We start from the raw sequence: 21837 nt of genomic DNA, 5'->3' as shown, positions 1-21837 counted from the left end.
GTCCATATGCTGTGATTTCCTTAGTATACCTCAGGGGCCAATATACGCTTACACATTGACAAAGTCCTGCTTTAAGGACACGGAAAAAGCTCCCAAGAGGGTTGCTGAAGAGGACAGAGACAAGGGTAACCAGGAGACAAGTTTGGAGAGGGACTTTAAGTATATATTTCATGTTGTACGTTTTCATGTTTAATCATATGAACATGTTATCAATTCAAAAAAATGGAAAAATAATACAGATTTTTATCAGAAAATTCGAGGGCAATACAATACAGGAAATGCTTGGAACTTTGGTGTGAAGGTCACGGAGGACACAGTGGGGATGTTGTGGACACAGAGTTGTGGCCCTTGGGTGCCAGCCCTCACTGGTGTGAAGGAGACACGAATGGGAGGCGCTCACCTTCCTGTCACAGGCTGCAGGACTGCCCGCAGTGTTCTGCTTGAGGAAGCCAGCGGTTGTCGACCAGCGTGTGGGGTTTTTCCTTGAAGGCTCTTCGGAGAAGTTATTATCACTGACAGACGTGGAAAGGCCAATTAACGCTGGGTCACTGCTTCGTCGGACGTGAAGAGGCATATCTGTAACACAAAAGAGCATTGTGTTTTTAAAAGATAACCTAACACCTGAAAACTGTGTGTGAGAATAAAGGTAGTTAAATCCCAAAGATTAGAGTAGAGTAACACTTTAAGGTGACAGTGGGTAGCATCCTAAGTAGAAATTCCAGTCGTTTCTTTAAAAGACTTCACTGTGAAAGAAACAGGATGTCTACAAGATGAAAGAATACTTATCTATAGGATGACCTGCTCTGGAGTAAGACGGCCAGGTGTATCTGCATTTCACACCTGTTACCTGTGTGGCTCTAGGCAAGTGGCTTCACTGTCCTCTCCCCGGTCCCTTCCTACACAAAGAGCAATAAAACATCACTTCTCACCTAAGGGCACTGCAAGGACTAAATGAAATAGACTGCTTAAAACAGTTCCTGATACATGGTGTGCACTCAACAGAGAGTGACAAAAATAACCATTGCTGCTATTATCATCCCGACATTGGTTTGGCTTTTCTAGTAAAGAAATCTGTTGAATAAAATATTTCTTTTGCTCAACAAAGTATTATCAAAAAGTACAAAGCACAAACATATTTCTTATCCTTCAGATAATGAAATCTTAAAAGTAGAACACCAATACACAAGTGTGCATGCTCAGTCAATCAGTCACGTCCAAGACTCTTTGCAATCCCATGGACTATAGCCCACCAGGCTCCTCTGTGCATGGAATTTTCCAGGCAAGAATACTGAAGTGGGTTGCCATGCCTTCTCTAGGGGATCTCCCCAACCCAAGGAGCGAACTCTTGTCTCTTGCCATCTCCTGCACTGGCAGGCGGGTTCTTGACCCCTGCGCCACCTGGCAGTAAACTCAGGTAGTACCTGCCACATACGTACACGATTACATAAAAGGTGGTGTTTTATCAGCTGTACTCTGTTTGCAATTACTCTAACAAAAATCAGTAACAAACTCAGGTTAGTACTGGGTACATGCTAGCAGATGTGATCACTGTGACAACGGAAAAGAAACACTACAAAACCAGGTAGAAGAACACAGGCACAGGCATCTGTAACTCTGAGAATGAGAACCAAAAGCCTCACACATCAACTGAGCGGAGAGCATAATAAACATATGGCAAAATTTTAGATTAAATTAATGCTTAGAGCAATTTGTTTACAAAACCTAGGATGCAGGGTAAATATTTATTAAAAGCCTCAAATAAAACAGCTTTAGTGGAGAAGGAATAAACTCATCATTTATTCTATGAGAAACAATTTTGGAATACTGATGCATCTGGTCAATGTATGGCTATAGAGATCCTTGAGGATGTGAAACTAAGGAAAGATGATTTATATATGTTAACGGTTACATTTAAACCACTGTCAATTCAATAGTCTTAAATATGTTAAAGCAAATTAGAAACGATCAGAGAAAACATATGAATGATCAGAGAAGCATATGAATCATACTAAAATGTTGCATTTAACATTTGCTTCCACATCATGAGGATTTGATAACCAATAAAGAGTCTGAGTAACATAACCAGAGAAAAAAATATGTTGAACATTTAATTTAATACTATTGGTGTTTATCTTAATTTGCTAAGAGAAACACATACAGGAAAATTACAGGAAAGAATAATTTCCAATTTTTAAGTGTATGTAAAAAAAGTGTGACAGTCCTTATTGCTTACAATTTATACCAAAAAAAAAAAAAAAGAAACAAAACAAAACAAAGAACTCTACAGTCACTCTCAAAAACAAGTTCACAAAAATATACCTCTAAGGATCGAAGTGTGTTAATAGTACTATGCTCTTACCATAAAAAAAGTCCTCTCCCAATTAACAAAATTGTTCTCAGATTCAAAAATCAAAAATGTAAGCAGAAAAGCAACAAAATGGGGAGGAGGGAGAATAAAATACTTCTGGGAAATTACAATACTGCTCCTTAGATATGGGTTCTGTTGCCTCCAGTTATAGGGTTGCTGATTGCTTGGTTGTTAAGGAACTGTGTATACGTGTGTGTGTGTGTGTGTGTGTGTGTGTGTGTACGTGTGTGTGTGTGTGTGTGTGTGTGTGTTAAGTCTAAAAGAAGCACTATTAGTTCACAAAAGGCCTTAAAAATGGTCCAGAAGTAATGACTAAAAGCAGACAATGATAAAATTTTAACGTACCTGAAAGTACGTTTCAACCCCAAATAAATTCAGGGACAATAAATTTCAATGAATTCGATTGGACACAATAAAACAGCTTACTCAACTTGTTTCTGAAATTCTGCCCAAGAGAAATACACTGCAGACCTGATTCAGATTAGATAAATAATTGGGATCATCGTCTTCTGAAAAGTCATAATCACTGTGTTAATCTGTTAGTCTGAAACAGACACAAATAATTAGCACTTTGCACCTCTTTGCATCTGTAACCCTCAACATTCGAGATGCAGGGGAAGAAAGTGGATTCAAGGAGAGGTGGGGTTACAGCGGGACTGCAGACCTTTCAGTTGGCCCTTCTGGCGAGACGCCAGGGCACAGACACAAACCACAGGGTGAAGGATGCCGCAGGAGTTCAAACTCATTTTGAAAAGTAAACAATATGTTCTCAGCAAAGGAATGCCAAGTGACAGCATGATGATCTCGAAGTCAGGTTTTCTTGCAGTTGATGAACTGTGAGAACAGAGTCAGCAAAGAGCACACGGGCAGCAAATGTGAGGACACCAGAACACATCACATGTCCAGCTCACGCTGGCTGCGATTTAGACAGTGTCTCACACTGATAGTGACAATTTACATTTTTATTGGTTTATAATTTCTTCATTTTATGGCTGTATGAAAATTATGTCATTTTCATCCAGTTTACACTCATGCATGCACATATTAAATAACATTAAGAAGTCAATGACTTGAAAGGATCTGAATCTTTATATTAAGCATTAATCCTAGTGGAGAAGGGGGCTTCCCTGGTGGCTTAGTGGTAAAGAATCCACCTGCAATGCAGGAGCTGCAGGAGATGCAGGTTCGATCCCTGGGACAGGAAGATCCCCTGGAGGAGGGAATGGCAACCCACTCCAGTCAGTATTCTTGCCTGGAGAATCCCATCGACAGAGGATCCTGGTGGGCTTCAGTCCAGAGGGTTGCAGAGTTGGACACAACTGAAGTGACTTAGCACACGTGCAGGACCAGTGGAGAAACATGTGACTCACTCCACAGACCAGTAAGTGGAGCCTGAGAGGTGACAGGAAGAGCATGGGGAGAGTTTTCTGGCCAGAACTTCAGGCTCCTTGGTCAGCACTTCATCACCACCCAAATCATGAAATTAATTCTATTATTCGACCATTCATTGAAAAATAAACTCCACTTCTAGCTAGTTGCAGATATAAATGTCAGTCTCAATTTTGTAAAGGGGAAGAATTTTGCAGTGTTTCCAAAGTAAAATTACATACACTGAGAAATCAAACATGGATTTTAATAGCATCATTAGATTTGGGAGAGTTGAAGAACTATTACATTAGCTATACATATAAACTGAAACAAGAGCAATCCCAATTTCAAAAATGTTAAAAGGAGAAGGAAAAAAAAAATGAAGGAAAAAAATAAAAAATCTCTACTAGTCCAATAAAGGAAGTATGATGCCTAAGATGACGAAGCATGCCCCAGGGGATAGACACCTATACTGGTATTTCTCAACTTTGACCTCAGGACCCTTTCTCACTCTAAAAGTTACTGGAGAACCCAAAAAACTTTTGTTTATGTGGGTTATAGCTAGGCATATACCACGCTAGAAATGAAAATGAAAAAAAAAAGGTTTTTAATATTTATTCATTCATTTTTAAGTTAACAATAATAAACCTATTACATGTTAACATAAACAACAGAATTTTATGAAAATGATTTTACAAAACAAAGCATATGAAGCTGGAGAGGGGCATTGTCTCACATGTTGCTTAGCAGCAGACATCTGGATTCTCATTTCTGCTTCTTCATTAACCTGCTGCAATATGACCAAGCATACAAAGAAAAAAAGAACTCCACAAACACTTAGCTGCGACAGGAAGTAGGATTTTAATAATCTTCTCAGATGGACTTCCCTGGTGGTCCAGTGGCTAAGACGCCACACTCCCAATGCAAGGGGCCCAGGTTTGATCCCTGTTCAGGGAACTAGATACCACACACAGCAACTAAAAGCCCATGTGCCATAACTAAGTGGCTCAGCTGGTAAAGACTCTGCCTGCAATGTGGGAGACTTGGGTTCAATCACTCGGTCGGGAAGATCCCCCAGAGAAGGGAAAGGCTACCCGCTCCAGGATTCTGGCCTAGAGAACTAAGACTCAGTGCAGACAAATAAATAAAATAAAAATTAATCTCCTCAGATAATGATATATCTTTGATACCACACCAAAACTTGACTCGAAGGTTAGCTGCAATATAGAATGCAAACTTCTTGTTCTCTTGTTACATCTTACTCTTCAAATGGATCTTCTACCCATGAAAAATTTTGCAACAATTACTTGGAATATATTAGTAATTAGGTTAAACCAACCCTCCAAATGTTGATATATTTCTTTTTTTTTTTAATTCAAAAACCCTTTTTTGTATTTATTCTACTATCTGCTGTTTTCTTTCTTTTTTTTTTTTTTACTTTGAGTTGATTTTATTTTATTTTATTTTATTTTTAAACTTTACATAATTGTATTAGTTTTGCCAAATATAGCAGAAAATCACATATGTGAATATCACTACCAATTCCATCAGAAAAATCATTAAGTATTGGGACATTATCATGCTCACAATGGGATATAAGTTTTCCAGAATCTAATTCTACTAGAATTTAAAGCTTGAATGTTATCTTTGGCAATGAACACTATAAGTTGTTTTCCATGTAATGACAAGGCTCAGTTCATCCATTTTCTAGAAACCCTGCCAGATAACCAAAGTCTGAATAGACACAGCTTTTCCATTCTTCTTTCAAATAAAAGCGCTGCTCCATTAAAAATGGTTATCTTAGCTTACAACTCAAATCATCACATGCAAGTTTTTCTCAATACGTGGTTTCCCTGGTGGCTCAGATGAGAGAGTTCACCTGCAACGCACGAGACTAGGGTTGGATCCCTGGGCCAGGAAGATCCCTTGGAGAAGAAAAGGGCAACCCACTGCAGTACTCTTGCCTGGGAAATCATTTGGATAGATGAGCTGTGTCTGGAGGGCTAGAGTCCATGGGGTAACAAAAAGCTGGACATGACTGGGAGAGCGACACTTTCACTACTTTCAATATGTACAGGCACTTTATGCCTGCCTCCCACATTGTTACGCAAAATGTTAAATTGATGTTCAACGGTCAGGATTTTTTAAAAGTTATCATTTTGCTGCCTCATCAAGAATACCAGATAAAATGGCTTTTTTCCTTAAACTGCAGCTGTGCTGAGTGAGGAATACATTTGGGGCTACCATCTTATTTTGTGCCAAGGGGACTATCTTACCCATTAGTGTCTGGACACCTTTGGTTCAGTATCAACTCAGTGAACAACACAAAATAAGTTTCTGGATCACTATGAATACAGTTTTGCCTAACAGTCTCCCTGAGATGTTCTTAGTGATGCAAAGGACCCAAATCTCCATTAAAATTAATAGATGTTCATTAAATGATACCATTAGAAAGATAAAAAATTGAATACAGATTAGGAGAAGCTATGACTTGGAGTATTATAGTACTGACCATGTACTTGAACACGAACTTTCATATGTTCAAACTGGATTTAGAAAAGGCAAAGGAACCAGAGATCAAATTGCCAACATCCGTTGGATCACTGAAAAAGCAAGAGCGTTCCAGAAAAACATCAACTTCTACTTTATTGACTATGCCAAAGCCTTTTACTGTGTGTATCAAAACAAACTGTGGAAAATTCTTCAAGAGATGGGAATACCAGACCACCTGAGATATATGTATGCAAGTAAGGAAGCAACAGTTAGAACTGGACATAGAACAACAGACTGGTTCCAATTCAGGAAAGGAGTATGTAAAGACTGTATATTGTCACCCTGCTTATTTAACTTATATGCAGAGTACATCATAAGAAATGCTGGGCTAGAGGAAGCACAAGCCAGAATCAAGATTGCCGGGAGAAATATCAATAACCTCAGATACGCAGATGATATCACCCTTATGGCAGAAAGTGAAGAAGAACTGAAGAGCCTCTTGATGAAAGTGAAAGAGGAGAGTGAAAAAGTTGGCTTAAAGCTCAACATTCAGAAAACTAAGATCACAGCATCCAGTCCCATCACTTCATAGCAAATAGATGGGGAAGCAATGGAAACAGTGGCAGACTTTATTTTGGGGGCTCCAAAATCACTGCGGATTGTGACTGCAGCCATGAAATTAAAAGACACTTGCTCTATGGAAGAAAAGTTATGACCAACCTAGACAGCTTATTAAAAAGCAGAGACATTACTTTGCCAACAAAGGTCCGTCTAGTCAAAGCTATGGTTTTTCCAGTGGTCATGTATGGATGTGAGAGTTGGACTATATAAAGAAAGCTGAGTGCCGAAGAATTGATGCTTTTGAACTGTGATGTGGAGAAGACTCTTGAGAGTTCCTAGGACTGCAAGAAGATCCAACCAGTCCATCCTAAAGGAAATCAGTCCTGAATATTCATTGAAAGGACTGATGCTAAAGCTGAAACTCCAATACTTTGGCCACCTGATGCAAAGAACTGACTCATTGGAAAAGACCCTAATGCTGGGAGACTGAAGGCAGGAGGAGAAGGGATGACAGAGAATGAGATGGTTGGATGGCATCACCGACTCCATGGACATGAGTTTGAATAAGCTCCAGGAGTTGGTGATGGACAGGGGAGCCTGGCATGCTATAGTCCACAGGGTCGCAAAGAGTCAGACACAACTGAGCAACTGAACTGAACTGACCTGACCACGTACTTGGATGAAGAATTATAAAAAGCTGTAATTTTTATGATTTTGGTTAACATTCACTTCAGCCTTTGCCTTTAGTTTTTGTATTCCTAGTGTGTTTCTGCTTTATTTCACTAAAACGGGCTCATACTGTGCGTGTTGGTTTGTACCTTTTCCCCCCTAGTAGTCTAGGGACTACTAGGTGAAGGACAGGGAAGCCTGGCTTGATGCAGTCCACTAGGCCGTAAGAGTCAGACCCAACTTATTGACTGACCAACAACAGTTTATCAAGTAAGCAGATTTTAGAACCATAAGGCACAAATAAAATTGTTTAGTCTACCAAAAAAAAAAAAAGAAGAAGAACCACCACTTGCCTAGATGTGTAATCCCAACATGTCAGTCCACCTCACTGGACCTCAGTGTCCCCATCTATAAAATCAGAGATTTACCATTAAAACTAAAAACTATATGATTCCATATAGGATCATATACTCCTACACTGATAATCATCCACCAAACCTCATCCTAAACAGAACTTAAAACCATTTATGAAGAGGTGCTAGAAAAAAATATAAAAGCATCTCAAAGTAGTATCATTACCAGTTGCCTCAGAGAAGAATGAAAAATGCACAAGAGTTGTGGGTTACAATGCAGAAGTAGCCACAACTGCCTTGAGGTCTCTGAATGACCTGAACATGATTCTAAGGAAAGAGACTACTCCAGATGTCTGGCCTTATCAACAAAATGAAGCATGAAACACAACTGCTTGATTCATTTGACAAGCTCCCCACCTCTCACTGTCCTGAAATGCTGCATAAAAGAACTCAATTTTGTCTTGGCCTCAGAGAAATAAAATACAAAAACAGCCTTTTTGCCTATAATTTGCTTCATGTTTCTAGGGCTCACAATTTTTCAGCATTACTAATAATCCAATGCAATTTGCATTCTTGCAAGCAATTAGAAATAATGGGAGCTTCTCATTTAAGGTAATTTGCTCATTATTATTATGATTCCTTACCGTCCATTTTAGGAAAATCAATACTTTTCAAAACACAATAATAAAACTTTCTCTCCTGGTAATCTTCTGATTTATTTAATATATAGATTTTCAAAGTATGGCCTCTGAAATATTAACAGGAAAATTCAAAGATGAGGATCTTCAATAATTAAGCTCCTGGATGAAGCACCCAGAGACAGGGACGATGTCACCAGGTCCCAGGTGGAGGTGGAGGCTGTTTGATGTGTGCCTTCCTTTGAAGAGGGGATAAACCTTCAAATTCTCTGTGGCACCAATGCACTGTAAATATTGATTTGCCTCTCTAGACAAGGGGCCTTTCAAATAAGTGAAAAAAATGGAACATCTAATAATGAATTAGAGCAAATACTTAAAGGTCAGATATATACATTTTTAACAGTTATACATCATACCCCCTACTCCTAATCAGTTTTTCCAATGTTTCTCTTCTTTTATTCTTCCAGTGATTTTTAAATCATTTAACCACTCAAGGCAACGAAGAAACCTTTTCCAAGAAGACAGACACCAGCCATCAAGGTATTTAATCAAATCTAAAACTAATATGCAGTTGACACACACATTAGAACTTATGATGCAAGCAGCAAAATTACGCTTCATGCAAAATGAAGACCATCTCTGCCATCTTTGGCAATTATACATTTCTTAAAGACACATATCACAGTGAGGAGAGAAGTTATTAACACAAGCCATGTGGAGAAAAACATGACCTCAGAATTGCCACTTTCCAATATAAGAGTCCCCCTTTTTATAAAGATATTTATCTGTATTTCACTTACTGAGATAAAATCCTTGGAAGAAATCTGAGGAAAGGCAAGATAGGAAATAAGCTTGAAAAAATAGCAGATGACTCAGAGAGAATGACATAAAATGAATTTTATTACCCTGTTATCATATATAAACACACACACACACACACACACAGAATTTACAAGCTATAAATAAAGAATACTGTAGTTGGGAGGTGTCTGAGAGATAAATTGGAAGATCACATTTACAGATGAGTGCACTGAGTCCAGAAAGAGATGTAGGGCTGGGTCAAAGGTTACACTGCCCCTCTGAGCCTAGCTGTCCCTGGAGTGCTTGTCAATGGACTCCCCATCCCATGTCATTTGGATATGACTACACTGCTATCCAGGAGGAATTAAGACGTGTCAAAGCCACCACAGTATGCTTACCCTTCACTAGAAATAACAGGAGATTTCTTGGGAAGACTGAGTTTAAAACCCATTTCTATAGATAAGAGGATGAGTTCAAAGGTCCCACTGAATCTTAGATACATATGAGGAAGGGAGAGAGACTCAAGAGGGAAATAAATATTCAGTGTTCTAATGTCATGTGAATATTTACAAAGAAAAACCTAAGAATTTCTCTGACGCATATGAAATTGGAATCATTAGGATTCCAATTCTGGAAAACAAATAATACATCCACCCTCATCAGGAACCTCCCAAATATTCATATGAGTACAAGTAAACGGAGAGAAGTGAATAAGATCAATGGGTTGTCTCAATGTTGTTAGGATCTAAAACTTCAGTGTTTCAAAATCTTACCAGTGAGGGAAATAGACAAAGGACCTGTAGATATTATTTCTTACAGCTGCATGTGATTCTCAGTTCTCTCAATTTTAAATATTAAATAAAAGCCCCCTCAAAAAAAGCAGAAAGCCACAGGTAAGCTGTCTTGAGGTCTAGGCCTGTAGCCACCAGGACTGAAGACATTTTTCTTACCTCATCTTCTAGAACAGTCTCCTCACCTCTGCACACAGCCAAGTGCCTTGCTGACTGTCCACACCGATGGCTCCCCGAAATGTGCTCCCAGCTCAGATGCCTCCATGTCTCCCCTCCTGGGCGGCTTTTGGCGTCCACCCACCCCAGTCCTCAATGCCCAGTGGCCCCCCGCCGCTGCTCCTCAAAGAGCACCAACTCCTCAAACCCGTCTGATCCAGCAGCAGATTCAGAAAGAGACAACTAAAGGGAAATTTAAAGGAAGGACAAATATACAGCAGGATTGAGGAAAAGCAGTGTGGGGGAAGTGGGGGGAATAAAGTACCCGAGAGAGAGGAGTTGAGAGCATGCATGGGGAGCCAGGAGCAGGCAGGAGCTACTCCTGAGCTACTCTCCTGAGAAAATGAACACAATACGGGAAAGGACAGGAAAAGGTGTATGCTGCGGCCAGGAGGATCTTGTGTTACTGTGAGTGGTAATGCTTCCCCCCACAGATGAGTGCTGGGCCCTGCACACGCCCTCTATTTCCAGGGACAGTCGCCCAGCTGGTGGGGAGAGCTTGAGGGTCAAGTCCAGCTCTGTCTGTCCTCGCTGCCTGATCCCAGGACCCGGAGCGGCCCCTAGAAGAGAAAGTCCCCAATTCCTGCCACTCGTGGCAGCCACGCTGTGAGGCCGCTGCCCACCCTTCCTGAACTCAGAACACCGAGGCCTTCGTCCAGGAGGAGCCACAAGTGAGGTCGGAGCCATGTTTTCGGCGAGTTTCTGTTTAAAGACTCTTCATCACATTGATTTGGTTGATTCGTGAATGTTAAACTCACAGCCAACAGGACTGAATCTCATGCCTGGCTGAAGCTGAAATAACATGTATTTTCTCCATGAGGTACATCTGACTTGCTGGGTTTAGGAGCACAAAACTGCATTTTACATTCAGGGGGTCATTTTGAACAGCAAGATCACCAACCAAAAGCACAAAAATGTGAAAAACATGACACCCAATAGACCATGAAAGGGACCCTGTTTACAGTATAAGCGCTGAAAAAGAGGCAGGGTCCTTGCTCACTATCAGCTGGAGATACATGTGTTGGGATTCAATACTTGCGGGAACCTCCATAAAGAGTGAGGTCCAACTGTACCTTCTTCCACTAATATTTGTCGATTGAATAATCAACTCAGAAATCTTAAGAACCGACCCCACTTCCTCTAAGTTCCTCTCCAGATGCTGCTCTCTTGTGTTCTTTCCTTGATAAGCAACTTTTGAGAAAGAAGGCTGCTTTATCCTCACTTTTCCTTTAACCCACCCTAGTGTGGGTTAAAGCCTTCTCCCCACCAGCCCACAATACAGAACCATAAACCGCCCTCTCTTCCTCAATGGATGCTTTTGACCACCAGTCCCCGGGGAGCTCAGTGTGTGGCACAGATATGGCTCTGCCCTTGTGCAGGCTGTGGTGCCATGGAGAGGGCAGATGAATCACCCAGCCCTGTGCAGGGTAACACAGTGCTAAAGGAGAAATACTGAGAGCCTCCGGGAGGGTGGGGGTGGGGCACTTTCTAAGAGCATCCTCGAAGCCTTCAGACAGAAGGGACAGCTCAATCTTTCCTTGCTATCCTTTCTCACTCTTGATGTCTCCTCTCTTACGAAGCCACTAACCACATCTTCAGCAGCAAGGTGCTCCTTTAACGGCCTGACCCCACCAGAGTATCTGCCATGCTGTCACCCTCAGTTTGGGGGTCTGCCTCCCCTAAGCACACAGCTCCTAGGAAATAACACTACACTTGTTATTGTCACAACTCCCCAGAGGGTCACCCTGAATAAGCATTTGCTGAACCAGCAAAGAAGTGAATAAGTCATCAGAACTGAAAGTTTGGGTTTGTCTGGGGTTTTGTTCCATCGTGCAGATGGTGGTGTTTGGCCAGTGGGATGGTGAGAGAGGAAGAAAACACATAGCTAGAGAAAACTGCAGGGACAGAGGGCAGATGCTTAATTCTACACAATTAAAAGGATTGCGAGACATCTGTGCGGCTAAAATGTAGCGTTAAAGAAGTGATGGAGAAAGTGAACACCAGGGAGGGAGCCCTGGATGAGCCAACCAGGGTGATTTAAGTCAGAAATTCTCCAACCTTAATGTGCATACAACACACCAAGGGATCTTGTTAAGATGATTCCACAGACCTTGGGTCATGGAAGATGAAATTCTGCATTTCTGGTGTAACCGTGACATCCAGGCTGCTGCTCCCGCCATTGCACTTGAAGACTCCGCAGGGCTGTGTGTGTGCTCAGTCGCTCAGTCAGGTCCAACTCTTTGCAATCCCATTGGCTATACCCAGGCTTCTGGGTTGATGGGATTTTCCAGGCAAGAATACCAGAGTGGGTTGCCATTTCCTTCTCCAGGGGATCTTCCCAACCCAGGGATTCAACCCTCGTCTCTCACATCTCCTGCATTGGCAAGGCAGATTCTTTACCACTATACCACATGTTAAAACTTTCTGTAGCTGTGCTACAACATTTTGATAGGCTCTCATCAGCTCATGTGTTCCTTGCCTCCAGCCCAGACCTCTGAATGCATGAATGCATCCTCTGCATATCACTCACAACACCTTTACTAAAGTACATGTCAGACGTCACAACTCGGAGAGGTTGATCCGGTAGGGTCACAAGACATCAGATTAAGCCCTGGCACCTCTCCACCCAATGCTGAGATCCAGTTGGAGTGCTCTGAAGTGACCAGAGGCCACAGACCCCTCCATCCCTTCTTGTCCATTGTCTTGACCACTCTAAGAGCCTGGAGGGCACCTCCTTCTCTAAGAAGTCCCTAGGTTCTGAAAGCATAGTGAATCCATGCCTTGTGTTAATTTCACTGATTAGAACCAGTGCTCTCTTACCCCTCTCCCTTGTTAATCTCAGAGGTTCCACTCTTAGATCCCAGCCCAGCAAATGTTTGCTAAAATGTTGTTGTATGAATAAATGTGACTACCCATCTATCTCCATCCTTTCACATTGACTGTCTCAAGTATTATAAGGGCAACCTTTTTAGCAAAGAAAAAACAATTACAGATATTAGATGGCCAGAGAAGACAAAAAAAAAAAAGGTGGGGGGTGGGGGGGGTGGTTTCTACTAGGAGAAGCTCAAAGAATTATGAACTGATATATTAGTGATAAACTCTCTCGTCCAGAATCTCATCAACATTCTACTAACTATTTATTATTAACTTTGTACTATTGTTCTTCACTCAGTGTTTGCTCTCCTCTGAGAATATTTGAGCCCGAGTAAATCTAAATTCTTCATATATAATTTTATATGTATATCTATCAAATCCCTTATATGACTTCCACTGTACCAATTTAGTTCAACCACCATGTAAATTAAATTTTGAAATTATCAGCTTCACCTGACAAGTTATTTGTCTTTCAAAATTGATGTTACCTATTGATGGTTTCGGAGATACTCTCTAAATGCGCACTGCCCTTTCTCCTTTGACATTTGTCTTCTATTATTTTATTAAGGATTCAAGTAACTCAGTAACTGTCAAGTTAACTTTTGATTAGAATTATTCTCCCATTCCTTTATTATTTTAACCTTTATTTCATAATACTCTACAAAAGTGTAATATTTTTCTCCTAACCAGGGACCAGCGTTTCACCTATTTCATGAGCCAACTTTCTCTTCTTTAAGAATGTAATCTTTTCTATTATTTAAGGAAAGTACAACTTTCTGTTATATAAGGAAGGTCCTCTATGTAAGTAGACTTTATAATTATTTCACGAGCACATTAACCATCATCAGCTACTTCACAATGACAAGGAACTCCTTAAGTGTTTTTTTTTTTTAATGTGGATTATTTTTAAAATCTTTATTGAATTTGTTATAATTTTGCTTCTGTTTTATGTTTTTGTTTCTTGGCCACAAGGCACATGGGATCTTAGCTGCCCAACAAGGGATCAAACCCATACCCCCTACATTGGAAGGCAAAGTCTTAACCACTGGACCATGAGGGAATTTCTTAGCTGGAAGGGCCAGCTAAGAAGCAAAGCCCTTCTTAGCGCTCAGGTGGTAAACCTCCACCAGAGTCGCTACACATCATTATGCTCATATATAGATTCTTCATCTTGAATTTGAATCTTCATGGTACTAAAAGCTATACAAGAAGGTATCAAAAGTCATTCATTCAATACAAATATCTGATAGTCATTCATTCAATACAAATATCTGGTAAGCACCTACTGTGTGCTAGGCACACTTCTAGTTGCTGCCAGTAAGTGATCCCTCGAGGACTATACACTCTGGTGATACAAATCACCAGGGAGATTCCTTGTCCATTTCCCTTACTAGTGATGAGAAGGACATGGATAAACAAATAAGAACAAATAATGTCACGAGGTGATCAGTGCTGTAAAGTGAAGCTGAGGAAGGAATCAGGGGCTGGGGAAGGTCGAGAAATGCTAGTTTATCTGGGGGAGTCTGACAGCAGCACCAAGAAAGCATTCAAACAGCTCATTATCCACTTTCCTGTCCTGAGTGTTCCAGTTTCGAATTAATTCCTTGCCACGAGCCTTATACATCCTGGCTATTCATAAAGCCATTTGGCCCTAGTTGCTGCAAGGCGGCAATAAGACTGGATATTTCTGAAACATATGGCCTTATGTCTGTCTGTGTTACCTTCAAAGTGCAGAGATCTTTCAGAGCTAATCTAATCCAGTCCTCCTTTTTGTTGAGGAAAGAATCATGTAAAAGTAAATACATCCTGATCATTTGTAACGAGCCAATTAAGTCTGTAATCACTAATACTCAGTGAACATTTACTATGGGGTCATGTGTGTGCTATGAATCTTACTGCATTAATTGATAATCTCCTCAGAACAAGGCTAAATACAGGTTACATTATTACTCCCACTTAATAAGTAGGGAAACTGGTGAAGCTAACCTACCACTAACTGGTGGAGACAAATCCAAGCCATGATAGTCAAGCCATGGAGAGCATACCCTTTTCCAGGAAGCATGGAGTCCTGCAACACCAAGAACTGAAAGATCAGGGCTCTGACTTCCCCACCAACCTGGAAGAAGAGCAGTAAACGCATATGCGTTTGCTCAGGGATGCAAGAACACCACTAAGCTAGCAGCTCCCCTGATGCTGGGATCTTTGCAATCCTTTCCACGGGTAAAAAGAAAGGTCATGAAAGAACTTCAGAATGAGACATTTCCCTTCCGCTAAGACTGGCAGACAAATGAGACTTTTAACTTCATCACAATTTATTTTATTCTTAGGGGATTTGTGGGGAGAAATGGGCAGTGGCACACACTGAAGTGGAGTGACATCATGGAGAGAGAGAGAGAGAGAGAGAGAGAGAGAGAGAGAGAGAGTGTGTGTGTGTGTGTGTGTGTGTGTGTGTGTGTGTAAAACTAAATGCTTCATATCCATATAGGGAACACTGATCGGGATTAATAGGTTCAATCTATATGTTCACACAGTATGTCTCTATAACCTTGTGATGTAGGTTATATATTTGCTGAAAAGACTCTTTTCAGTCAAATATGTAGTCTGTTTAGGACAATAATGCCTGAAATATACTAAGTACTCAACAAGGGCCAGTTCTCTCATCTGCAGCCTTGCTATACCTGACCTTAATAAAAGGTCAGAAATGCACATCAGTACTAAGGCCTTCCCATCCCCACCGTGCTCTTGTTGGTAACTCTTTGAGTTACACCCATGGGTGCAAATAATCACTAGTCATTAAAAATGATCTGGGAGTATCCTGTAAAATGTGGGTTCCTGGGCCCCCACAAAGAAATCCGGAAACTTGGATCTAGGGTCTAGGACAAAGTCCAGACATTACTTTTACAAGCTCTCCAGGAAATTCTATTTGCAACCAAGATGGGGAATCACTACTCTCGACTAGAGAGCACTGCACATCTAGCCTGGGAGATCTTTTTAAAAATACAGGTGCTGATTCAGTAGGTTCTGGGCAGGGCTGAGAGACTGCAAATGGTGCCTTGGACTGGGAAGACCCCTATCTGTGCTGCGAGGTAGGTAGCCACTAGCCACAGTGTGGAAAACATGTCATCTCAAGTTTTTATATAGTAAACAATTCTGTCAGATATTGAATTTAGCTAAACAAAAATATAATTAAATAATCAGTAATTTTATACTCTCCATTTTATTAAGTACTAATCACTAAGAAAGGATAAAATGTGAAACAGTCCTCCTGCATCTTTTTAATTTGAAAATGTTATAAAGAGAAAACAATCTTTCAACTTGTTAGGTATAGGGCAAATAACGTGCATTTTCTAAAATCTCATTGGACTTTTTTATGTAATATTTTCATGTTTATATTTGCATATTTGGAGAATCATAATACATGACCATGACTCCCCAAAGAAACAAATATTTACAGAAGAATTTTTTTTATTAAATTGATATATTTGGAATGAACCTATGTGACAATTCAAATCCTACTGCAAATCTGTACACAACATAGAAAATTCCAATAGTAATGGGAGGTGGGGAGGAATCCTCTATTATTTTAAGAAAACCAAACAACTGCTTGGCTGCTTTTTAATTGAGGTGATAAAGCACTTTAATATAGATAAAACATTTCTAATATTTAGGAAGCACTTTTCCAACTATAAAGTCACGAACTTTATCCATAACTCTGACAGCCTGACAAGCAAGCAAACAGAATTCAACCCAAGAGTAGTTTCCTAGGCAACAAGCACAGATACGACCAATGGAAAATATGAAAAGGAGAAAAAGCATTGCAGCATTTCCAGTGAGCTTGAGAAATACATTTTAATTGTCAAAATGCCACAAAGACAACAATATTGAAAATCATTTCACTGAAAATGATTCAAAGCGGAAAGCCATTTTCATTACAGCAAACGAGGTGTGGAAAAATAGAAAAATTAGGTTCCCTTCCTTTGCTCTGAATTAAGTAGGGACGGTGATCAATCTTGGTTGATTCTACAAAATTTATCTACATTAGTACAGATTTTTAATATGCCTCCTTAGTTTTCTCGACAAATGGGACCGTACATTAATTCAACGGACAAAAGAAGAGAGTCACCCAGAAAGATGAGGTAGCACAGGATACAGGATGCGTCTGAGCATCTTCTTCACAAAGACATGCTCATCATACCTGCTTAGGTCGTAACTCAAACAGTAAACCACACACTTCACAGCACAGATTAAAAAGCACTAGGCTGTCCATATTCTCACCTGGCTTCTGTTTCTTCATCTGTAACAAGAAGGGCTTGGATTCCATTGCAAAACCCTTCCTGACTCTAACAGCTTCTGATTTTTAGAAATAAAGTATAGAAGGGCTGTTTTGTCTAAAAACACTGAGAACAAACAAAGACTAGATTCTAAGCCATTTTAAAACTTTTTCTTCACAGGATGTAAACTTTGACAGCTAACCTTTAGAAAATATTATTGGAAATGTTCTACTACACAGCTATTTAAATGTCTACGTCTTATATCAGCTTTTGTGATGGCATTTGCTCTTATATTTAGGTCAGGAACATTTACTTGGATTAACTAAAATATGTTGGATGCTCATAATCTATATTTTCACACAATGTGTCACTACAAACTTATGAAATAGTCTATATTTTTACCAAGAGTCTTTTCAGCCAAATGTTTAGTCAATTTAGGAACTTAGGTTGAATTGATCAACTAATTCAGACAACACTACCAATTTAGTAGCTGCAGGCAAATGTCACTGAAATGTTTTTCTGATAATTCACCTTTCAATGATTGATGAATTAAGGGAATGAATAGCAAAATGGTGCTTCTAAACAAGAATATGTTCACAGTTTTTCTTTTTCTCTCTTGTCTACCCAACAAAGTCAGATTAATACATTATAATTAATTCTCCAAAGCCAATCACCTACCATTGAACTTCATTAGATCCCTTTAATTTCTTCAGGAATCAGGTGCTTTCCTGAAATCAACTTGGGTATCTGGGTGCACTGACATGCCTCCCTCTTTTTTTATATATACACACTTGTTCTCATATAAAAGTTATTACAGTGAAAGAAATGTAAGTTACAACAGAAAAAGTTAATAATTCAAAAGCTGAGACATAAGCATTCCATGAAATATCAGCACATATGTTGGTAAGTGGGGGCCCCCGGTAGCTCAGCTGGTAAAGGACCTCCCTGCAATGCAGGAGATCCTGGTTCAATTCCTGGGTTGGGAAGATCCCTGGGAGAAGAGATAGGCTACCCATTCCAGTATTCTTCGGCTTCCCTGGTGACTCAGATGGTAAAGAATCCTCCGGCAATGCGGGAGACCTCGGTTCGATTCCTGGGTGGGGAAGATCCCCTAGGGGAGGGCATGGCAACCCACTCCAGTATTCTTCCCTGGAGAATCCCCATGAACAGAGAAGCCTAGCAGACTACAGTTCATGGTGTCACAAAGAGTCGGACACGACTGAGTGACTGAACACAGCACAGCACAGCATGTTGGTAAATACATCCTTATAAATTAATTTCAGTTCACTTATAATTGCCTTACTTTTTGCTTTTAATCTTACTATCTAGATTCTTCAACTGTCTACTCTTCAGAACACTGAACATCATTAAGCGTCCGTAGACATAAGCTCTTTAAAACAGGATACATATAAGATCAGCTGAAAGAAAATGTAAGCAATTTGGCCATTAAAAGAAAAATGAGAAGAGTAAATCCTAGAAGAATCTCATGAGTAGACAGACTGAAATTCTATGTATGTCTGTGAGGAGTCTGACAAAGCCTGAACTTGATTAGGAAGGAAATGTTAAAAGATTTCTTTTCCTTTTCATGTGAGCTGCCAGGAAGCAACCCAAAGATCTGTAGATTTAACTACTATGTGATAGGTGGTATAGATATATAGATTATATACAGATAAAATTTTCTTTGTCTTGGTTTTCAACTTACATTTTCCTTTTTCACAATTCTCTATTTTTATTTTCTAATTATTGTTTTTAGTGTTATTTTTAGAAATTCAACATAAATCCACCTGTGCTAGATAATCAGAGAACATATCTAACATTATTGACTCTGTATAGTATCAACATTATAATTATACAAAGGGAGATAAGCTTTAACGTATCAAAAGTAACAGGATATATACAACCAATTTATTCTAACATATCTAGAACTTAATATGCTTAAAAAGTATATGTTGAAGAAATTAGTTAATTGGCATTTATTCCAAGCAACAATATTCCAATTAAGCATCACACATTTCATAAGAGACCTGGGACTGAATACAGGTCTTCCTTTATGGAAAAAAAAAAAAGGTAACAGCAAATCTTTGAATCCTCAAATTTGAAAAACTCATCATATGCTCTAAAGCAAATTATGGGGAAAAAATGATCATGACCTAAGTGTAAGATCTTTACAAGGGATTAAACAGTGACTTGACAGGCCACAAACTTTTTGTGCTTGCATTTCTAAAAAGAGAAATTCCTATTAAAAAAAAAAAAATAGTATTCAGTATCATTCCAAATTAATCATAAGATTCATTCAGAATGAACTGGCTATTAGAGAGCTGATTCCATGTCAAAATCCTACCGAATTACAATATCAAAAATAAAAATCAACTACGTTTCTGGGATAGCTAAGTCGCTGGAAAAGAGCAAGCAGGAAAGAGAACCCTACCTTTGCTTCTCATCAGGATAAACTGGAGCAGGCTGACGTGTACCACTAGGAGTGCATGTCAGCTATGCTGTGCATATCCAAGAATGGGTAATCATCACACAGGGTTCAAAAATACAGTATGAAAATAAATGCCAAGGATAACAGGAAAATAAACATTCACGGGGGAAGGAGATTATGCACATTTTTAGTACAAACATGGCCAAAAATCTGAACATTCTCTTTCCCTTCTTTCTCCGGATCCAGTGCAGTGTCCAAATGTTGCTAATCTATATAGCGATCTACCTGAAACACTCTCTCTTCCTCCTCCACAGACTTGTCCCAAAATTGCTCCAGGCCCCTCACAACTGGAACTGTCTGCAGTAAATACCTATCATACTTGCCTTATCCCACTATTTTTAATCAAAATCAAAATGTTATGACTTGTCTGTGTTTCCACAGGAGATGTCTCAAGTTGGTGCAAATCATCTTATGAGAAAAAATGAAGATTTAAGAAATTTTTGAGAGTTGGTCATTGAACAGAACTATTATTCAAATTCAAATTATATAAATTTATAATTAAATAGGGGCGTCCCAGGTGGGGCTACTGGTAAAGAACCCACCTGCCAATGCAGGAGACCTAAGAGACGTGGGTTTGATCCCTCAGTTGGGAATGATCCCCTGGGGAAGGACATGGCAACCCACTCCAGTATTCTTGCCTGGAGAATCCCATGGACAGAGGAGCCTGGTGGGCTACAGTCCATAGCATTGCAAAGAGCTGGACACAGTTGAACGACTAAGCATGCATGCATATACGATCACAGAGGAATCCTCACCTAGTCCTGATGCTCTGACTTATCTGATGGTTAGCACCTATTCTGTATCATAATCATGTTAAAATTTTTATGAATTTATTTTTGGCTTGTCCAAAGCTTGCATTTTCTTTCATAATCCTAATATTTAGAGACCAAAAAAAAAAAATGCCCATAAGAGACTAGGATTTAGAATCCTGTGTAAATTAAAGTTGAAGACACCAAACTTCCAATTGCCTATCTGTATTTCCCAACAGAGAACAATTTGCAGTACCCTGTATTTGTTTTCCAGTAGAAAGATACTCCCGGAGAAGGCAATGGCACCCCACTCCAGTACTCTTGCCTGGAAAATCCCAAGGATGGAGGAGCCTGGTAGGCTGCCGTCTCTGGGGTCGCACAGAGTCAGACACGACTGAAGCAACTTAGCAGCAGCAGCAGCAGAAAGATACTCCAATTGATAGCATCCTTCTTCTTTTAAACCTTTGCAGTAATTGTTGTTGATCCAGAGGGTCACAAAGAGTCGGACATGACTAAAGTGACTTAGCACACACACATGCATGCATAATTAAATAGATTATATTAAAACACTCCAGTATTCTTGGGCTTTCCTGGTGGCTCAACTGGTAAAGATTCCATCTGCAATGTGGGAGACCTGGGTTGGATCCCTGGGTTGGTAAGATCCCCTGGGGAAGTGAAAGGGCTACCCACTCCAGTATTCTGGCCTGGAGAAATCCATGGACTGTATAGTCCATGGGGTCGCAAAGAGTGGAACATGACCGTGTGACTTTCATTTTCACTTCGAAACACATCACTTTCCAAGTCCTTCACAACAAGTTGTTATCATGTATGCTCGTGGCACATCAATGCATCTGTGTGGTGGAAACAGCGTATATTAGTGCATCTCTCACCAGTTCTGTGCTCAGGGACATGGCCCTGGGAACATAAAACTGGCCAGTGAGAATGTTTACACCACGGAAATGGGCAAATGCCACAAGCCAGGTCTTCTTTGGTTTTCAGAGGCACAGCCGTTAAAAGGTTACCAGCGCACCAGTGGATCTGCTGCTAAGTCGCTTCAGTCGTGTCCAACTCTGTGCGACCCCATAGATGGCAGCCCACCAGGCTCCTCCATTGCTGGGACTCTCCAGGCAAGAACACTGGAGTGGGTTGCCATTTCCTTCTCCAATGCATGAAAGTGAAAAGTGAAAGTGAATTCGCTCA

The 21837-nt window shown here is 40.1% G+C and overlaps 1 protein-coding gene across 19 annotated transcripts in view; it reads right to left on the bottom strand.

Moving 5' to 3' along the window:
• The window catches only part of PARD3 (par-3 family cell polarity regulator), a 597553-nt gene that overhangs the window by 338657 nt on the left and 237059 nt on the right, over positions 1-21837 (bottom strand). For all 19 annotated transcript variants that reach the window (XM_059892900.1, XM_010811174.3, XM_010811183.4 and 16 more), the window contains exon 4: positions 401-576. In XM_059892900.1, the coding sequence (XP_059748883.1) occupies positions 401-576 (176 nt within the window). The remainder of the gene's footprint in view (positions 1-400; positions 577-21837) is intronic.

This window comes from Bos taurus, chromosome 13 (genome assembly GCF_002263795.3).
Source record: "Bos taurus isolate L1 Dominette 01449 registration number 42190680 breed Hereford chromosome 13, ARS-UCD2.0, whole genome shotgun sequence".
Taxonomy (NCBI): Eukaryota; Metazoa; Chordata; class Mammalia; order Artiodactyla; family Bovidae; genus Bos; species Bos taurus.
This window is presented reverse-complemented; position numbering and strand designations above follow the sequence as displayed.